This window comes from Colletotrichum siamense (assembly GCF_013390195.1).
Source record: "Colletotrichum siamense strain Cg363 chromosome Unknown KSG_Cg363_contig10, whole genome shotgun sequence".
In the NCBI taxonomy this organism is placed as follows: Eukaryota; Fungi; Ascomycota; class Sordariomycetes; order Glomerellales; family Glomerellaceae; genus Colletotrichum; species Colletotrichum siamense.
In genome coordinates, this window is record NW_023501023.1 from 3,386,214 (window position 1) to 3,402,911 (window position 16,698).

Consider the following 16,698-nt stretch of genomic DNA (forward strand, 5'->3'; position numbering starts at 1 on the left):
TTGTCGAATGGTGGTTGCAGGAATAAATCGCAAGGCGGTTCAAAGTGGCCAGAGCAATTTATGAAATTCCCTTTGAGACCTTGATGGCTCAGACGTGGAGAAAGAAAACATGCGGCTTTGCTGGCTATTGGCAAACGATGTGACTCATTACTGATAAAGATTTGAAGGTAAAGTATGTTACATCTAGACACAAAAGGTGGAACGAACTTCCAAGGTTTTACGCTTCTGAAACTGCCTCAGTTGTCCTTGCTGCCTGCCTGCCTCTCATACATACCAGACTGATTATGTTTTCTTCTCTGTTCCATGTAGTTCAGTCTATAGCGATATGCGTACCAAGGCTCTCTTCTTCATATTTGGCTCAGGTTGGAATTCTAGGCTGAAGCCAAAAAGTGAGATCTAAATGCAGTCGACAGTTTGAGCGCCTGATTTAAGTGGTCCTGGGTTGTGGAGGGCAGACAGGCGTAGCCACACAATCAGCCGGCCACTCACAAGGGTTAATTTCGAGATGCCTTGGAAACTCGAACAATAGACTGCTTTCAATTGGCGTTGCGAAGATCCCAAGAAACAACCCAAGAAAGAAAAAAAAAAGAAACAAAAAAAGGCGTTGAAAATCAGGCAAGGGGCCCCGCTGACCGGGGAGCTACATCCTTGTTTACCTTTTGGGGGGGAGACCTACCCGAATTGGAAGGCGGTGAGGTCGCATTGGAGGTACATCGGATGTACACAGACGCGCTCCATCCATAACACTCGGTCGAAAGCATCGTGCAGCCTCCAACACCCACTGCTCCCTCAACGAAACGCCCTCAGGGCAGAATTTGGACGTCGACATGATACACTGAGTCCTGCGACGCGTACAAACTATGGAGGAGTCCGCCCCGAAACGGCGGAGAACATCGCCGCGTCTGAGCAGAGAGCGCGACGAAGGCACCACCGAGTCGACGACACCACCCGATCCTCCCCCGCCACGAAGCTTGATCCCGAGGCCGAGACGCCCATCTTTCGCGTCGCCCACCAGGTCAAGTCTTTCGCGTACCAATCCTGACATCCTACGACGACGAAGCCTCAGCCCGTCAAAGCCCGCCGCCGAAAATGCGACCCAATCCACGCAAGATGCCCGCGAGGGGTCCGCTGCACAGAGCCAGGAGTCTGGGCCGTCTTTGACGAGCAAGCCGGCGCGTCCCAGAACAAGCTTGTTCGAACCTGAGCCTACGCCGACAGAGTCCCCTCTTGGGTCTCCCGCACGACGATTGCCGAGCTCTTCGCGAGCAGGACTTAGCGGAGCGTTGGCGTCTAGACCGCGCCGCTCCTCGGGCAAGCCTGTACCCAGACCACTGCCCGAGCCAGAGGTGGAGGAAGAAGAGATTAATCCATTTGCTCGGCGTGGGCTACGTCGCTCACCGCCGACTGGTGTTATTCCCCAGAGATCACAGCCTGAACCCGAGCCAGAACCTGAGCCTGAGTTGCCGCCCACACCGACGCAGAGAGGCCAGGCTGACCCGGTGGTCACGACGCCGCCCGCCGGCATCCACGATACACCCTCAAAACGAAAGCGACGGCCTGCGTCGCCGTCCAAGAGTTCGCCCTTGAAGCAACCGCCCCTCCGCCCGCCCGAGTTCTCTCAGAAGACAAAGGATCCCTCGAAGAAGGCCCCGCCTACCGTAACGCGAGAGAAAAGCCCAAGTAAGCCGGCGAAGAAGACACGGACGAGAAAAGGACCTGCGGGAACACACGAGGCGCGACAGATACCAGCAACCGACCCGAATGCTGAGCTCGAGGCAGAACGAGACGCGCTCGAAGCGGAGATCGCCAAATTGGAGGCAGACCTGGACTTTGCTACCGAGGAAAACGAGCGGATTCGGAGAGTACAGTCGCTTAGGTCTGCGACTGGGTCTTCCGTGCCCGCTTCAAAGCGAGAGCAGCTCTTCGATCTGTTGCAAAGGCACCTCGTACCCCCTCAGAAGGATAAGAAGCCCGACGCGGCGGATGAGTGGTTTGACTTGGCGATGAATCCGACGTCTTGGTTATCCATGGCGTCTCTTGGACAGACGCAGCCCTTCACGTCAAAGCCACAAGAAGAGGAACTTCCGGCACCAGTGTCGCATCACCCAATTCAGATGACTGCTGTGGAAGAGCTTCCGTACTTGCAGGCCTTCACACCCTTCGAGTTTTCCGGTACTACAAGTATCCTGCCCCGCGGGAACGAGGACGAGCCTTTGCTGCGGAAACACAATATTGTTGTCAGATCTGCACACCCGGCAGGATTATTCATGGCAAAGGTCGAAATGACAGTCGACACCGAAAAGTTACAAATCAAGCACCTCAGCGTGCCTCGACTAGACCCCGCCGCGGTCCCCGAACTTGGCCCCTTCATCGAGAAGGTCGCCAGCGGTGGTTCCAATACGCATATGAAACGGAACGTCAGCATCGTCACCTGGGCCATGGCTGAGTGGTACCGCCTCGCTGTCGAGCGAGCCAACGTGTGGCATGTCCTAGAGAGCGAGCTAGGGGATAAGGAGAAGTTGGTTCAGAGCGTCGCCAAGATAAGAACTCGGCGTAAGAAGCGCAGGAGGAAGGACGATGACGACCCGAGCCAGGATGCAGACAGCGCCTTTGGCGACAAAGATCGGGCGCAGAACCTCACTCGTGGAGCGTTGCTTCCCCACCTCGGACGAACAGCCTACGAGATCCCTATCCCGGATGCGGTGGACGAGGAGACGTCGTGCTTGAGGATACAATGGAGGATAGACTTTGACTGGACTGGAGAGGCGCAGAGTAAAGTTGGATTGATGATTGGCATGCCAGGCAGATGTTCGTACCCCTGCCCCTTCCCACCTCCCTCTCACGCAAAGCTAACAAATTTCAGGGCGTCTAGGCGATGAGCGCGGCTCATTAGCAGCAGCATCCAAGGTCTTCGAGAGGCTCGTGCAAGGAAACGAAGGCCCCATGACGGCTGTGCGGACGGTGGTTGCGCTACTGGCCGGGGACGCCTCTTCTTGAAAAGATACCATGTTGGAGTCGACTTTTGTTTTATGAGTATGAACTGTATATCACTATATCGCCGGCCTCTAGTGAATAAGCCGGCAGCACAAATACAGAGGCACCTCCTGGTGCATGTTTATGACGGGTATCTCCCTCTCCCACAACCATTTCCTAAATCCAGGGCCCTCCATAGTTGCCCCCGTTCATATCTCCATTCATCCCACCCTGGGGACTTTGTCCGTTCTGCCCATTCTGGTATTCTCTTGGAGGACGCATGTGGAAACCCCCACCGCTCTCATGCAGAGGCCTCATGCCGTACATCGCCCTCAAGCTATCCGCCCTCCCCATCGGCCCGGGCATGCTCCCCGTGGTTCCAGGCCAATGGCTCCGGTACGCCACATTATCGTAGATGCCCCGTCCAAGGCGTTCGCCGGCATGAGGCCAGCCGCCACCTCCTCCACCTCCCATACCAGCGCCGTTCTCGCGAGCGAGGTCATTGTACGTCGGGCCCGCTCCGCCGTACCGCGCGTTGCCGCCGGGTGTGTACATCCCATTACTCATATCCGCGCCGTTCATCGCCCGGGCGCGCATGCTCATGTAATCCAGCGCGCGTGGGGCAGACCACTGCGTGCCAACATCGGGCTGATTGGGGATCGCGGGGCCACGCCACATGCGGCTCGGGTCGTTGTCGGGCATGAAGCGCACGGGGATGCGGCCGGCGTTGTTGTTTGGCCTGGGGCCATTGGGCGTGTTTCTGTTCTCGGCCGGGCCGGTTGGGTAGCCGAAGGGGTTGTTGTTGTCCGACATGGCGGCTGTTGAGGATGTAGTTGCTTGGAGTCTTTGACGTGGGATGTGAGGTGCTGGAGGAGGTTGCGTAGGAGGGACTTTATATGACATGGCTGGATGGTGTTTGCGGTGAATCGCGGGTTTTGAAGGGGAGGTTGTTTGGTGATTCAGGCGGAGGTTGGACGAGGATGCGTTTGGATGTCGCTGTGGAACTTGAGTTAGGTTGTGTTAGACAAGCTTCAGTACCAGCGTCGCGGCAACGTACATGTACGGCTGATGGGCAAGCTCGCCGGCTGCGAGTTGCCGGTTTTTCAATGCTGTCGAAGCTGTCGTGGCAGCAAGTTTGTTGCAGAAACTATCGACTGGTGGTGTTGATCTTGGCTTCCATCCGGGACTTTTGGACAAATGTTGTTTCCCAGCTCCATGTCTGCGGGGAAACGGCCTATGCTCTTGCTTTTCAGTAGAAATACAGCAACGGACAGGTATGTTTCACACGAGAAAGACAGCAGCATAATAGTCGGATCCAGCCACTACTCGAAACACCTGCCTAGATCATCCCAAGGCATCATCGAGGGCTCTTACCCGAGCTTTAAGGGGAATCCGTTGTCCAACGACCAAGACAGCTACCTGTTTGGACTGTTACTTTCATAGCAGGCAATGAATCCATTCAGAGTTTTCTCTCAAGGAGGACTATGACTTTTACAAAAAGACGTAAATGTCTACACAGTAGAATCAAATCGTCCATATGATGCATCTATCTATGAAAGCCAGTGATAATTTGTTCCCCCTACAAAGAGATGATAGACCGTCATCATATCGTTCAGCAGACAGACAAGCACCATCATGAGAGTGTCTTTGTTACTAGGACGGGCCCAAGAACAGGAGCGCTTGGCTTCTATAAGAGCCACAGACCAAGGGCATCATCGACGCACCAAGCCCGCGCCCCTGAGAGACACCCCCTCACTGACTCGATGGAAGACTTCACGATAGAGCCCTCCTCCACGACTAAGCAAGGCACTGGAAAAGATTTTACCAAAAATATTCAACTGGTGTTGTTTTGAAACTTCTTTCCTTCTCGCAACACCATCGCAAGTTAGCTTAACGACCGCCATGGCTGACCTCGACCGCCCCCAGACCGGCCAGGAGGGCCATCCCAACATCTGCTTCGTCGAAGACAACGAGGACTCTGACACTGAAAGCATCTCCTCGCCTCTTGATCGCCTCTCCCTCGACGAGAGCAACATCGGTCCTATCGCCGCCGCCATCCCTTCTGCGCACATCCTCGACATCGCCAACATCTCGGGCACCAACTCGGCCACTGCCTCCTCTCCCATCCCCAACACCACTACCGCCCCTCTCCCTCGCGAGCTCACCCTCGAGCCCCTCGTCTTCCTCGGCATGGCCCGCCCCATCCCCAGCGAAGCCGCCTCCATCCGCCAGAAGTACGGCCCCATCGCCTACGCCGACGACGTCGTCAAAGCCTTCGGCCTCCCCACCGCCCGCGCCCTCGCCAAAGAGATGGCATTCCACGTGGCCCGCCTGCACTACCACTCCGTCCGCGACTCTCACCGCGTGGTCTTCCGGCTCGCCCTCCCGGGCACCTACAACACCACCACCAGACGCGGCGGCGGCGCCCCGTACCTCAAGATGATCGATTACTACTCGCGCCGCCTCTACATCGACAGCAACGACCACTTCTTCCTAAAGGGACCGGGAGATCTCTAGGAGAGACACACCAACCCCGCCGAGGACCTCTGGCGCAAGCACCAGTTCCCCGTCTTCCCGCTGCCTCACCCCGTCCACCTCCTCGGGGGCGCTTCTTCGGAGGATGAGCTGCTTGAGGCGTTCTCGGTTGACTACCACCGCAGCGCGGCTGAGATCATGGACGAGGTGCGCGAAATGAGCAGCTTTCCGCGCGTGACGTACGGTTACTACTTCGCCCTGTCGGATGACATGGTCCGTGAAATCGACGCGTTCAGATCTGAAGATGCTTCTGACGACGATGACGATGACAACTGAGTGGAGGAACGGAGGAAGAATCATTATCGCGTGGATAGCTTCAATGGAGGACAACGAGTGATACTGGGTCATATTCTGCCTCAATGCTCTTAGTGGATAGGGACGGATAGAATCAGGTTACCTCGACGTTTGGAAGCTCGAATAAAGACAGGATTGCCTCGATGTTTCAGTCTCTCCGTGAACCACGCCTTAAGAAAGACATGTCGAATGAGAATGGCTTGAATAGGCAAGGACGGCAATGGGTTGGCTTTTGCCTCGGCATTCTTTGGGATCGGAGCGAAAACAAGTCCTCTCGCTTCAGACTGGTTATGAACCACGTAGTTTCACAACGGGACATCAAAAGTTCATTCAGCCTCAAAACGGCTCCGTAGCTCGATTCGCTACCTAGGATTCGTAGGTGTATCTATGACCCCGCGTCATCCCTTTCATCAAATCATAAAAAACCATGCTCATGCAGCGGCACAACAACATGCTTTCCCCCACCTGCCCCGTGACATCGTCATCGTCGTCATCCGTTTAGTCTGAATCATTCCAGCGTCAGCAATTGTCCCATTCATCATATTTATCCCTGCCGGGCGGGGAAGGGAGCTACTCACTGAAGACGAAGTTGCCGTTGTCGTTGCCGATGCGCTCAGACAGGTTGCAGTCGGCGTCGATGGCCTCGCCGCCGAGGTTGAAGAGGCGGGCGCGGAGGATGGGGACGTTGTCGCCGCCCTCGATGGAGAAGTGGATGTCCTCAGCGGAGTTGGAGTAGCCTGTGGTGGGATGTCTTGTTAGTGATGGTTGTTCCAAGGGCAGATGTGTTGGACATAGAGGAAGGCACGGAGGGAAGGGTCCATCCGGTGAAGGAGAACGACGGGGGATAGGGAAGGAGCGTACCGTTGCCGTTCCACTCGAAGTGGCCGTCGTTGTTGCCGAGGCAGTTGTTGAGGTCGATCTCGGTCTCGTTGAGGTCGCCGTTCTCGTTGCGGAGGGCGGCGCGGAGGATGTGGCCGTCGTCGACGCGGATGTTCTCGGCAGAAACGTGGAAAGACATTTTATATGTGGTTTGGTTGTGGTGGTGGAAGGGGGTATCAAAGGTTTGTTTGTGGTTTGTAGCTTGTAGTGAAGGTTGGAGTGGGAGAGATAGACAGGAGTGGATGTTGGGAGGAGGAATTGGGTTTATATATACGTCAGGGACCCGTAAGTGAGAGGACAGGTGAGCTACCTAGCTGCCACCGGGTCTATGGATCACGGATGAGGGGCACAGGCTTGGCCGAGAAGAGAAAGGGGCGTTCAGGGTAAGAGGGGCGAGAGGCCTCCATTCAAGGCAGAGAGGATCAAACACGTGGAGGCAGGTGGAAGGGGAGAGCTACCTCGATGGTAGGAAAGAGCGGTCTTGGAAGCTGTCTCTTGCGGGATGACATGGGATGAGAAGGGGGAAGGGGAAGAGGGTTCCCGCTTGGCGATCGCGTCACGGAGGAGGTCACGTAGCTTGAGCTTGCATCTTGGGGCGGGTTGCCTCGCCTTGGTCTTGCCCATTGACTTTCCACGTCTTTGCTGGCACAACCTTGGCCCTGCCCTATAAGGAGAGGCAGGCAAGCTGTGCCGGGACAGTTGTGAGGCTTTCCCTCGCGGTGATTCGGTTTGTTTCTGCCGCATGTCACTCTCTCATGCGACGGGACGTCCGTTCCCACCTGAGCTCCAGGAAAGCTGGCTACGTGGAAGCTTGGAGCCAAGAGCCGCAGCTTGGAAAAAAAAGGGCAGCTCCCCGCCATGGACAGGGGTGAGAGCTTCCTTTTGGTTGGGTAGGCTCGGGCCGGGGGGTGTTAGCTTTTAAGTGGGATGGAGGGGCAAAAGGTACGGGGCGGGGCGAGAGCAGGCAAGCTTGTTGTTTCGTTCTGGTGTTGTTGTCGTTGTCGTCCGTCGTCGAGACCTGTCGTGAGGTTGCCATGGCGTGGGTGAGACCCCCGCCGGCAAGATGATGCCGAGAGCTCACGATGCGCGGTGCTTGGCGTGCGTGCTGCTCATGCAGGGCTCTCACGAATGGGAAGAGGCGTTTGGAAGGTTATTACGCGTCCTTTTTTCTTGTGCCTCTGCATCTCATCGTGTTCAGTACGAATTACGAAGGGGCCAACTGCAATTGAGAGGTGCAACAATCCGGAAGGTTATTCACGGCGTGGCTTGTTCGTTTAGGTAGGCCCGAAGTTTGGGCCTTACTGAGGAATGATGAGATGATTCATGACGTCCAGGCTGCCGCGCGCTTGTTTAGTTAGTACGGCGGTCGAGACCACAATCCGAACAGATAGACGGACGACGGCGTCTGGACATTCTCTTTGCATGATTTAGTGAGAAGCAGCCCCCGTCGCCCTCCCCTCGCGGCCGCAGATGTGAGACCTGAGCCAGGCAAGGCGAGACGAAAATGTCCCGAAAATAAACATAAGGTGTGAGGCGATGGACGAGACGGCATGATCACGCATTCCATGGGGGCCAAACGCGAAAAGCCCACCCAGTGGTTCCCTCCCCTCTCCTCTCTGTCTCCTTTGAGCTGCAGGATGAGGGGTCCTCAGAGCCGAAGCTGAGGTGGTGTTTTGCCCACGGATCGTCTCGGATTGCCCCATGACTTGGACCACCTGCGGTTCCATTCAATGGACCCCATTAGAGTGGGAATAATTACGGATAGGCTTGTTTTTCTTTTTCCTTGTTTGGACTGGAGACCTGGCAACGTGAAAGAGCGAGAGTCAGAGGAAGGCGGGGAGTTCGAGGTCCGTGGATGTGGCATGTCGTCGATTTAGATGCGGTGTACAGTATCTGTACCTTACCTTACTTCGCCGTGGCTGGAGGCTGGCCCCGTCCTTTTTCTGCTTTATTTTATTTTTCTGCCCCTCCCCTGGTAAGGAGGGACGGGAGCTCCGGCCTATTGGGTTGGTAGAAATGGCCTAAAAGGGCGGGGACGGGGGTCACGGGTTGCGGCTTGGGCCGGGTTGCCGTTTAGGAGCGTGTTTTGTTCTGTTCGGCGGCGCGGGGCGTCGGAGGGAGCCTGCTAATAGGCAATAGCTGAGCCACGAGTGTGTGAATGGGCTGAGGCGATGTCGTTTGCGTCTGGCAAAGGGGGGACGGCGCGTGTCGGCATTGGTTTGTGAAGGACGGCCAGCGTGGGAGTGGTGAGGTGTGTTTTGAGTTGAGGTGGTGATCTGTCGTTGCACAGGCCTTACAGGGTCGGGATGGAGGGGTTGGAGGGAGCCAAGGCGGGGCGGGGCGGGGTTGTGCTTCATCATAGGAGCGGTCAGAGGGAGCTGGTGTTTGGGGTTGTGGTTGATGAGCGTGATCAATTTGAGCACCTTGAGGGTTTTTGATGGTGTATATAAATGGAGGATGATGGCCGGGACATCACGAGCAGCTCTAAAACCATCATCTTTTGGTAGTGGCAGTCGATTGTTGCGAAGACATATGTCGGACATCGCCATGGCGGGGTCACCATCGCAGCAGCGATCAAACCATTCCCGCCATTGCTACACATACGAATATCATGGCACGAGAACAAAATCGGCGTCTCAAAAGTCAATTTCCAAATGAGTGACTAAACTAGCCAACAGATCCTTCCGTCAGAAAGATAACACAATCCGCCGATGGCTCATCCCCAGAACCATACCCCATTTCCCGCAAAACAAAGCTCATATCATCGTAGTCGAAGTCGAGAAAGACGACTGGACGTTTCCGCCGCAGGCCGCCGTCAAACGGAAATGTGTGTCATGGCTCATAGGTTGTCTGCTGAACGCACAGGGGCGAGCAGCTTATTTGCAGCCGGAGCAAGAGCAGCTGGAGCCGCAGTTGCCTGAGACATGGGGGTTAGCGCATGGTAAGGCAAAGGGGGAGAGACAAGCGCGCTGGCGCCGATGTCGTAATCGACGATGCAGCAGCAGCGCAGCCACATGGGGGTGAAGACGTACAGGTAGAAGCGCCGGAGCAGCCACAGTCACCCTTCATTTTGATGGATTTGGTTGGTTGGAAGAGGTTTGAAAAGGTTGTTTGTTGAAGATGATGTGATGGAGTTGATTGATCGCGTTGTGGAGTAGATGAGACTCAGAAGAGAAGGGTAAGAAACCGCGCACTTATATATCCGAAGAGGCACTCGGCCGTCGCAGGAGGCAGAGAGGGGAGCGGACGCTGGAGGAGGGGTCAGATGTCAGATGAGGGTGGCCAGATGGAGCCGGATCGGGCGGCCGTCATTGGTGGTGCGGCGCCGTTTGTGCTGTGACGGTGGATGGGTGGGGTTTGCGGCCTTTGTGCGTTGACGGCAGCCAGTCGCCCTCTCGCGAGAGGACGGGCGGGTGGTGGTCTGGCTGACTTGGCCTGGTCCGCCGCCGGGCAATGCATGTCCCATGGCGGGTGGAGGGGCGTATCGCCTCATCTCCTTTCGGCTGCTGGTGCTGCGCTGACCCCTCACATCGTCGTGTTGTTTCTGCGTACGGCGGTAGGTTGTCTCTTATCGCTGGCCTGGCTGATAAGGTTCAGCAGGTGGGTTTGCGTCTTTTGTGCTTCCACGCGCCAGGATTCCACGAATTGGTTCTTCATGCAGCGTTTGCAGATGACCCTAGCCTGGCCTGGCCTGGGTGGCTGGCAGAAGATGAGATGAGGGCGTCCGTGACACTCGCCAACAGCAGCGATGGTATCTTCTAGCACCTGCGAGGCTCTCCTCGACGGCGCACCAGACAACAGATAGCGGCACACTCGTTCAGGCAGGACCCTGAATCTATCCAAGGCGGCTGACGTCGGGGCACTTGGGGGCGAGGAGGGGTATCCCAAGCAGGCACCAACTCTACCCCAAGCCTCCGAGCTTGCTAGGGAGGGGTGGTGTGGCCCGTGGCTGTGACGTCTATCGGCAGCTGTGGCCGTCTCAGTTGCGGGTTTTGTGCGTGAATCTTCACCAGTCGTCGCCCTCAGGCCTCGGGCCTCTTGATCTAGCTGAGACTGGGCGACTCGTCAATCTCTTCGAGGCATTTCTGCGGCATACGGCGATACGGCGCAAATGGCACATGCTTGACGCAAAAAAGACTCCCATGCCCTGGCGGCGTGACGGCGTGTCCGGTGAGTCTTCAAGCGACTCCCAAGCGAGATGCTCGCAAAAAGGCGTCGGATGTCCCGCCTGGAAGGGGAAATTCTTCATCACCGCTTCTTCAGCAGCCACCTCAGCCAGAACCCCACTGCCGGTCCCCACGGCCAACGTTAACGTTGCGTTCCAATGGGGGTCGCATTGACCTCCGGCGCGTTGCGGCTTGTTCTTCGCCCGTCGCCCGTTGGCCGTCCCAACCACACTGGGATCGGTTGAGTTTGCCGTCCGCGTCGGAGTGTACTGCGGTATGTATCTCCCAGGCGGCGGCGTTGCTAGCCTGTGGCCGGCGCTGTCTTGACCGACATGTTGCCGGCGTAAGCCCAGGAGATAGGCTGACGGACCCTCGCGCGGGTGATGTCGGCGGGCAGGCAATTGTCGGGAACGTTTGCCTTTCAGCAGCCGACTAGCGATAGACACGTGTGATGGACCCTTTGCCGCGACGTATTTCCGCACCGCGTTGGTGACTTTGCATCATGTTCGACATGCAATCGCATTCAACTGGATGCGGCAGTCGTTTTGGACCCCGTAGGCAGGCCTGGATTGCATCTCGCTTCGCTTCGCTTCGTGTGCGGATGAGCCAGGTAGAGAAACTTGCTCAAACAAGGCCGTCTCCATTGGCTGATCCAGTCACTGCAAACTGCGAATGTATCGAGAATATTGGAACCAAGTCGGGAGGAAGCCGTCGACAGCTGCCATCGTCATGCGTATCGTCTCTTGCTGAGCAGAGTGTCACTGTGTAACTATTTCTAGGACAAGCGCCAGTCGGCAGACTTTTCGGGTAATGATCGGCTGATGACATCGCCCCACGTGCTACTCCTTGCCTTACGTCAGCAATGTCTGCAAGTCACGTGCGGGCTGCTGTCAGCTCTCTCCGATGATCATCGACAAGATCGACGTCCATGACATTGTTTGTGACGTTGTTTCGGAAGGCAACGCTGCGCCAGACGCCATCAGGAGATAAGGCTTCCAGGAGGATATCTGAGTTCATCGATCAGCAGTGATACAAGGCAGCCTCCAGCTTATTGGCACAACGATGGCTCTACGAGAGCAAACGATCAAATCCGCCAACTGGATCGCTTTCGGAGAGACGTCGCAGTGATGGACAATCAACACATCCAGATCTTGCCTTGTGCCAGCCTATCGACAATCGAATGAACACGCAAGATTCTTATCTCGATTACAGCTCAAGCTTCCACAAAGCCACGGCATCAAGCAGCACGGAGACCAACAGTCACGCACCTCACTCCCTCCCACTCAGCCTCACCTTCATCTTCATCCCACTCCGAACCGCCGCCCCCATCTTCATCTCCTGGAATGCCATGTCTCCCACCAGTGCGTCAAGCTCGAAAAACGTCGTCCGCGCCTCCCTCTTCCCCACCGGCACAGTCTCGAAATCAAACCACCGCGCCGTGAGCAACAACAACACCCGCAGCTCGTCCATCGCCAGGTCCTGCCCCATACACGCCCGTGGGCCCCTCTCAAACGGCCTCCATGCAAAACGGTGCAGCGCCGCCCCCTCCGCCCCCAGGAACCGCTCCGGCCGGAACGCCTTGGGGTCCGCGAAGTAGGCCGGGTCGAAGTGCGACGCAAACTGGCACAGCGCGAGCATGAAGCCCTCGATGGGTAGCCGTCTACCGTCGCAGTCGAGGTGCTTGAGCTCCGGCGGCGCGATCCGCGTGCTGAACCCGACAGGGTAGAAGCGCATCGTCTCCTTGATCACGGCCGTCGTGTACTCGAGCTCGTTCGTCTTGGCCGGGTTCGTCCACAGCATCTCCGCGCTCTCTTGCAGCCCCGTCGGGAACACCTTGTCGTGCTCCTCCCGCATCCTCTGCATGGCCTCGGGGTGCAGGCCCAGCAACATCACCGTGTACGTGAAGGCATCCGTCGTCGTGCCGTGGCCCCCGAGAAGCAGCGTCTTCAAACTGGCACACCATTAGCAAACGTCGTCTTCTCACATGCATCACCAACCAACTCACTTCACAACCAACAAGTCCAAAAAATCCCCCTTCGGCGGTCCCTCCTCCCCGCTCTGGATCCAGTCCGCAATGACCCGGTCCATGATGCTCTTCGCCAGCCGCCGACTCGGCACCTCCCCCTCGTCTCTCATCACCTCCCACCGCTCCAGCACCGCCTTGCGAATAACCTCATCACTCCGCCTCTTCACCCCGCGGATCCGCCACCACTCAACAACCTTCCTCACCGGGTTCCAGCTCGTAATCACAAAGTTCAAATGCTGAATCAACGCCCTCAGGTCCTCCAGCAACACCGACCCCTTCCCCTGCGCATCCAACGACATCCCAAACACAATACTCCCAATCACGTCAAAAATAGCCTTGGCCGCTTCCCCCTCCAGCTCAAACTCCTCCTCGCCCCTCTCCTCCGCCCTCTTCCTCAACTTCTCGTGAAAAACAAGCACATGTTCCGAAAACATGCTCAGCATCGGCTTCACGTACCCCTGACTGAACCCGCTCCCCATCATCCGCTTCCCCGCCTTCCACATCTCCCCGTTCACGCTCACGATGTTGTCCTCCCCCAGCACGGGGCCCATGAACTTGCCCACCTGCGGGTGCTTCAGCGTCGGCGTCCCCGTGAGCAGCCGCTGCGCTGCGTCCGCGTCCGTCACCACCAGCACCGGGTCCGCCAGCGGCCAGAAGTCGAGGTACCACGCCCCGGGCATATCATACCGCTGCGCGATCGCCGCCATGTACACCTGCGGGTGGCAGTTGGGCGGCATCGTCGCCGCGACCTCGCCCAGCAGGCGCAGGTGGCCCCAGATGAACGAGTGGCCCGGCGGGCACGGCTGTCTTCAGTCAGCTTTTTCGTGTTCCTGTCCTATCATAATGTTGCAACGTGCCTTGTCCTTGTAGAATCTGCGCTCCTGAACGAGACGGATGATGAAGTATCCCAACGACGCGATCCCGAGTGAAAAGGCGATGAGCCAGTTCGATACCCCAAACATGATGCTAGGAATGCGACTGACCAAATCGACGCCTCGAATCGGAAAAAGCGACTCTACCGTTTTCAAAACAAATCAAGATCTCCAACATTAAAAAGGGCTGCGATCTCAGGGATACACATCAGCCCACCAACCAGCGCCTCCCCAATCCTTCGTATTTCGTGCGTCGTACCTTGCGGCACAGTCTCGGTTACGCTTCCGTGCAGAACCCCGCATCCTGTCATTTCCACCTTCTTGAAAAGGGTGTCGAAGCGGGCTTGGCTTGGAAGGGATGGATCGCTTGACTTTGAGTCAAAAATTCGGGCGTTGGTGGCTTGAATGCATGGCGATTAGTCACCCCGTTGACGAAGTCTGGTCATGATTGTGGCTTTTGGGTCAGGTACTTTACTGTTTCTGATGCCTGTGATAGTTTTGTCTATCGTCCCTACGGTCTCTCTGGTCTCTGTCATTCTTCTCACATCTCTGCTTTTGTCGGCTCGATTGTCCCTGTCGGTCCTTTTGTTTCTGTCGTTTCTGTTGTCGTCGTCGTCTTCATCCCCCGTCATCGTCCCCCGTCATCGTCCCCCGTCATCGTCGTCGTCGTCGTCGTCGTCCCCCATCGTCGTCTTCATCCCCCATCGTTGTCGTCGTCGTCCGTCATCGTCATCGTCCGTCATCATCGTCGTCGCCATCCTTCAGCATTAGATCTAGACTTCACGGGGCACGAGGGCAGTGCTTGAGAACCAAGTGGTAGCAATGAATTCGTCTATATCTAGAGCAACGACCCGAAGTTGTCGTGGTGAATAAGCAACATACGCATTTCCTCCCCTCCCCTCGTCATCCTCGTCCTCATACTTCCAGCATCTGTTTCCAAGTTTGATGCCAAAGTTGCCCTGTATGATTCCCAGTCACCAGCTTGAGCTTGACATTCGTTCCTGCCAGCAGCTTACGCGCATCCTTTGTCCACTGCCTGGGTTTTCCGTATTTGGCACCCAGAGCGATGACCTTAAGACAAGGTAGCTGGCTTTTGGACGCAATGCAAAGAGCGTTAATCATCTTCTCGATTCCTTTCTTGTAGGCCATGACTTGCGGGTGGCTAGCTGTGATCCGGCCGTGGACCCCGAGCAAGGACCACGTGGCGTCGATGAAAACCTTCTCTAGTCGAGGAGCCAGCAAGTCTGGGAAGCTCGATCCCAAAAGTTCAATGTTGGCTGGAGTGTCAAAGAAACAGTCGAGGGTGATACGGAGCTCTTTGAGGTTGTGCATCTGAGGCAGGCAAGTGATGTGCTTAGTTGAGCCTGGGGTTACGACCCATGTGTTTCCAAAGAAGCGGTTGTATCCTTGAGTGTTCAGGGACAGTTCCTTCAGCTGAGGGCATGATTGTGGAAGGACTGTGTTGATGTTTGATCTTCCATTCCGGCGAGGGCTCTTGATGGAGGCTTTCAGTCTTCTGAGATTCGGGCAGCGCTTAAGCAGGTGGCAGAGGCCGGTTCCGTCAGCACTGCTTGAATCCAGTGTCAATGTCTTCAGGGGAAGCTGGATGTTGGCAATGTCGGGGTCTGCGAGCGCATCCCATATAGGGGTATCGCCTATAAGACGCAAGTCGGTAAGATTGATAGCGGACAGCAGAGGGGTGAGGACGCTGATCGGCTGGCCAAAGACATTTTCCGCATGGTTCGGGAGGCTAAAGCCAGTGAGCGAGAAGCTTTTCAGAGATGGAAACAGAGCTCTGCGAGGGACGACGGCCAAGGACGACGGCGACGACGGCGACAACAAGGGCAAGGACGACGACGACGGCAAGGGCGGGGATAGCATATCCAGGTATGCGATAACGACGCGAGTTGACGGGCGACAATAGGAGTTGACCTCAAGCCTAACCTCTTCAGCCCGATCAAGGAAGATGAGAAGCAGGGCAAGAACGCTGCGCGAGTTTTCCTTGGGGGATCCGATGCCGCACAGGGTTTTGCAAAGAATGACGAGGCTGCGGTCGGTGTCGCACAGGTTGGTCATATTGAGCTCTTGGTTGGTCCAGGATGAAACGTTCAGAGCCCAACGATCGAAACGGCCGCCGGCGACAGAGATGTGTGCCTCCCTCACGCAGCTGCGCAGGCTCGGATTCTCGATGAAGCTTCGGGTAAGGAGGTCGTAGGCCCTCATGCTGTGGATCTCGACCTTGCGGTACAACTCGAGCTGAGCGAAAGGGTACATCTGCCAATTGAGAAGGCACAGGTTGAGAAGATCCCTCTTGCTCTGGAAGGCATTCTGGCTTGCGCATTTGACGATGCAGCAGATGAGCTCGTTGGGCAGTCGGGAGAGGGAGTTGTTCTTCATGGTGGCGGCGGTCGCATAGGGTCGTCTGATGTAGGAAATTCGTGGTCAGCAGGTAGGTAGAAGAAAACAGCGCGGCAGGGCATCGTACCTTGAGGTGGAAGAAGCAGACTCGAGACGTCGACTGTTGTGCAGACGAAAAAAAGCGCGTTGGTAGAAGAAGAGAAGCCGAGTCGGGATACCGCGTCGACGAGGAAGACTGTGGTAGAGATCGCGACGAATACGCGCAAGGCGAGAGAGAGGGAAGACGACGGGCAAAGACAGAGGCGGCGGTGGGAAGTGGTGAGGAGGGGTAGAGGCAGCGATGGCGAAAGACGGATACAGAAAAAGACGAAAGAGATAGAGGAAGGCACCGACGTGAATTCAGAAGGGGTAAGGAGGAAGGTCGCGGTCGCGACTGGAGGTCTTGCCTTGCTGGGTTCTTGTCACTTTAGGAAACCACCTGCCTGGAGAGGTCTCGCTGGCAACTTCTCTTTTCCATCTTACAAGCTTTTTTTCCATCAAACATCCTTCACAAAATCAAATATCTGTGAGCAAATCCAGAAACCATCTTTGTATT

General features: G+C 56.4%; 5 protein-coding genes across 5 annotated transcripts; 2 read left to right on the forward strand and 3 right to left on the reverse strand.

Moving 5' to 3' along the window:
- Window positions 1–860: 860 nt before the first annotated feature.
- CGCS363_v014809 (uncharacterized protein) lies at window positions 861–2,997 on the forward strand (the record flags this gene model as incomplete). The annotated part of the gene is made up of 2 exons (XM_036646658.1): window positions 861–2,808; window positions 2,864–2,997. The coding sequence occupies 2 exons, from the start codon at window positions 861–863 to the stop codon at window positions 2,995–2,997; spliced, it is 2,082 nt and encodes a 693-aa protein (XP_036487948.1).
- A 153-nt stretch (window positions 2,998–3,150) lies between these two features.
- CGCS363_v014810 (uncharacterized protein) lies at window positions 3,151–3,786 on the reverse strand (the record flags this gene model as incomplete). The annotated part of the gene is made up of 1 exon (XM_036646659.1): window positions 3,151–3,786. One exon carries the CDS (start codon window positions 3,784–3,786, stop codon window positions 3,151–3,153), a length of 636 nt encoding a protein of 211 aa, XP_036488710.1.
- Window positions 3,787–4,875: 1,089 nt separating this feature from the next.
- Window positions 4,876–5,490, forward strand: CGCS363_v014811 (uncharacterized protein; the record flags this gene model as incomplete). Its single annotated transcript, XM_036646660.1, has 1 exon — window positions 4,876–5,490. The coding sequence occupies one exon, from the start codon at window positions 4,876–4,878 to the stop codon at window positions 5,488–5,490; it is 615 nt and encodes a 204-aa protein (XP_036488209.1).
- Window positions 5,491–6,300: 810 nt separating this feature from the next.
- Window positions 6,301–6,820, reverse strand: CGCS363_v014812 (Cyanovirin-N-like protein; the record flags this gene model as incomplete). Its single annotated transcript, XM_036646661.1, has 3 exons — window positions 6,301–6,305; window positions 6,381–6,539; window positions 6,664–6,820. 3 exons carry the CDS (start codon window positions 6,818–6,820, stop codon window positions 6,301–6,303), a joined length of 321 nt encoding a protein of 106 aa, XP_036488798.1.
- A 5,296-nt stretch (window positions 6,821–12,116) lies between these two features.
- On the reverse strand, window positions 12,117–16,142 carry stcS-0 (putative sterigmatocystin biosynthesis P450 monooxygenase stcS; the record flags this gene model as incomplete). Its single annotated transcript, XM_036646662.1, has 3 exons — window positions 12,117–12,798; window positions 12,853–13,676; window positions 14,724–16,142. The coding sequence occupies 3 exons, from the start codon at window positions 16,140–16,142 to the stop codon at window positions 12,117–12,119; spliced, it is 2,925 nt and encodes a 974-aa protein (XP_036488799.1).
- Window positions 16,143–16,698: the final 556 nt, after the last annotated feature.